This window comes from Capra hircus, chromosome 3 (assembly GCF_001704415.2).
Source record: "Capra hircus breed San Clemente chromosome 3, ASM170441v1, whole genome shotgun sequence".
NCBI lineage: Eukaryota > Metazoa > Chordata > Mammalia > Artiodactyla > Bovidae > Capra > Capra hircus.
In genome coordinates this window covers 108,723,280-108,725,368 of record NC_030810.1, presented here as the reverse complement: position 1 = coordinate 108,725,368, position 2,089 = coordinate 108,723,280, and the positions used below count along the sequence as shown (strand labels likewise).

The following is a 2,089-nucleotide window of genomic DNA, read 5'->3' as shown; positions in this document are numbered from 1 at the left end:
GGGGCTTCCCTTACAATTGTAAACCACTGTCCAAATGTACTCCCCAAATTGCTAAGTCAACTATCAACTTTCACTCATTAGCTATTTATAGACAATATTTTATGTACAAGTTACAGTGTCAGACTTTGGCTTTTTTTATTTTTTCTTTTAAGGGTTTTTTAGATTCAGGATTCAGAATGTGATGCAAATCTGAATCACCTTTATGCTCTTCATCTGTACATGAATTAGAGTATTTCTTGAATTATTTCTTTTCCAGTTATCAGCCAATAAAATCATTTTAAGAATAGGCCACAAAAAATCAAAGGTAATCAGTATTGTTAGCACAATAAAGAAATTCAAATGAAAGAAGATTGGGAAACAAATCATCTTCATATGTATTGTGTTTTCCTAAACTTAATATAAAGTTGTAAGTGTAATTTAGACCTTTAAGTTTTAAACACGAGAAAAAGTTCAAAAATTTCAAAAGAATAATGGAAAAATATATACTTATTTATTGTTTCTTTTGAATTTCAGATGTTCAAAAAATGAAGATCAATCAGACAGTCCTGAAGGAGTTCATTCTTGTTGGTTTTTCAGTTTACCCTCATGTACAGACCTCCTTTTTGTGATTTTTTTTTGCACCTACCTTCTCACCCTCTCAGGTAACTTGGCCATCCTGGGTCTTACCTGGGTGGACAGACATCTCCACACACTCATGTACCTCTTCCTTAGTGCACTCTCCTTTTCTGAGACCTGCTACACACTATTATCCCCAAGTGAAGTGAAGTGAAGTCGCACAGTTGTGTCCGACTCTTAGCGACCCCGTGGACTACAGCCTACCAGGCTCCTCCGTCCATGGGATTTTCCAGGCAAGAGTATTGGAGTGGGGTGTCATCGCCTTCTCCAATGGGTACCCCCAAGATGCTGGTAAATCGCTTGGCCAAGAATATAAATATTTCAGTTATAGGTTGTGGCTTGCAAATATGTTTCTTCTTGGGACTTGGTGGCACTAATTGTATGATTCTTATTGTGATGGGACATGATCGCTTCTTGGCCATCTGCAGCCCTCTCAGATATCTTTTGCTTATGACCAACATGGTGTGTGGAAAACTTGTGGCCTCTGCTTGGGTTGCAGGCTTCTTTGTCTCTGTGATAGAGACTGCATTGATATTCAGGGGCTCTTTCTGCAACCCCAACCTTGTGAAACACTTCTGTCATATGCGAGCTGTTGTGAGGCTGTTCTGTTTAGACAGTGACCTCACAGAATTCATTGTAACAGTGATATCAGTGTCAGGTTTGATGGGCACTTTCCTGGTCATCATCCTCACTTATGTGTTCATTCTTTCCATTGTCCTCAAAATCCCTTTAGCTGAGGGCAAGCAGAAGGCCTTTTCTACCTGTGCGTCCCACCTCACAGTGGTCATCATCCACTCCGGTTTTGCATCTATTGTTTATCTGAAGCCAGAAGCATCAGGGGGAGATGACACAGTGATCGCAGTTCCCTACACTGTCGTCACTCCTTTCCTCAGCCCTCTCATTTTCAGCCTCAGGAATAAGGACATGAAGAATGCTTTCAGAATGGTACTTGGAAAGATATTTCTTGAATACTCTTGTATTATCACTGCATAACCGAGTGTTCACAGATGTCAGTGAAGCATTTACCCTGAAATATCTGGAGAAGCTTTTTCACAGAGGTTGACATAAAGGGATCAAGTGTCTGAGACTTGGACCTGAGCCATGACAGGTATATAGTTAGTGTGTTAAGGAAGTTTTCCAACTACTTCTACTATTTGTTTCTGCATATTCTATGCTACTGCCAATCATCCACTAGGTGTTTTATACCTTTACTGAAGTGCAAAAAGCATGATGGGAGAAGAAACACCAAACCTATGACTACCATATCAAAGAAAGAAAAAAGTGAAATCGCTCAGTCATGTCCAACTCTTTGCAACCCATGGACTATAGCCTACCAGGCTCCTTAGTCCATAGACTTTTCCCTGCAAGGATCCCAGAGTGGGTTGCCATTTTTCCTTCTCCAGGGATTCTTCCCAACCCAGCAGTTGAACCCGGGTCTCCCACATTGCAGACAGATGCTTTACCATCTGAGCCA

At 40.7% G+C, this 2,089-nt stretch overlaps 1 protein-coding gene across 1 annotated transcript; it reads left to right on the top strand.

Annotated features, from left to right (window-relative positions):
- On the top strand, positions 495 to 1,608 carry LOC102188000 (olfactory receptor 10X1-like). The gene is given in 3 exon segments (XM_018046534.1): positions 495 to 594; positions 597 to 760; positions 901 to 1,608. Coding segments are annotated over 3 exon segments (942 nt in total). The 5' UTR covers positions 495 to 524.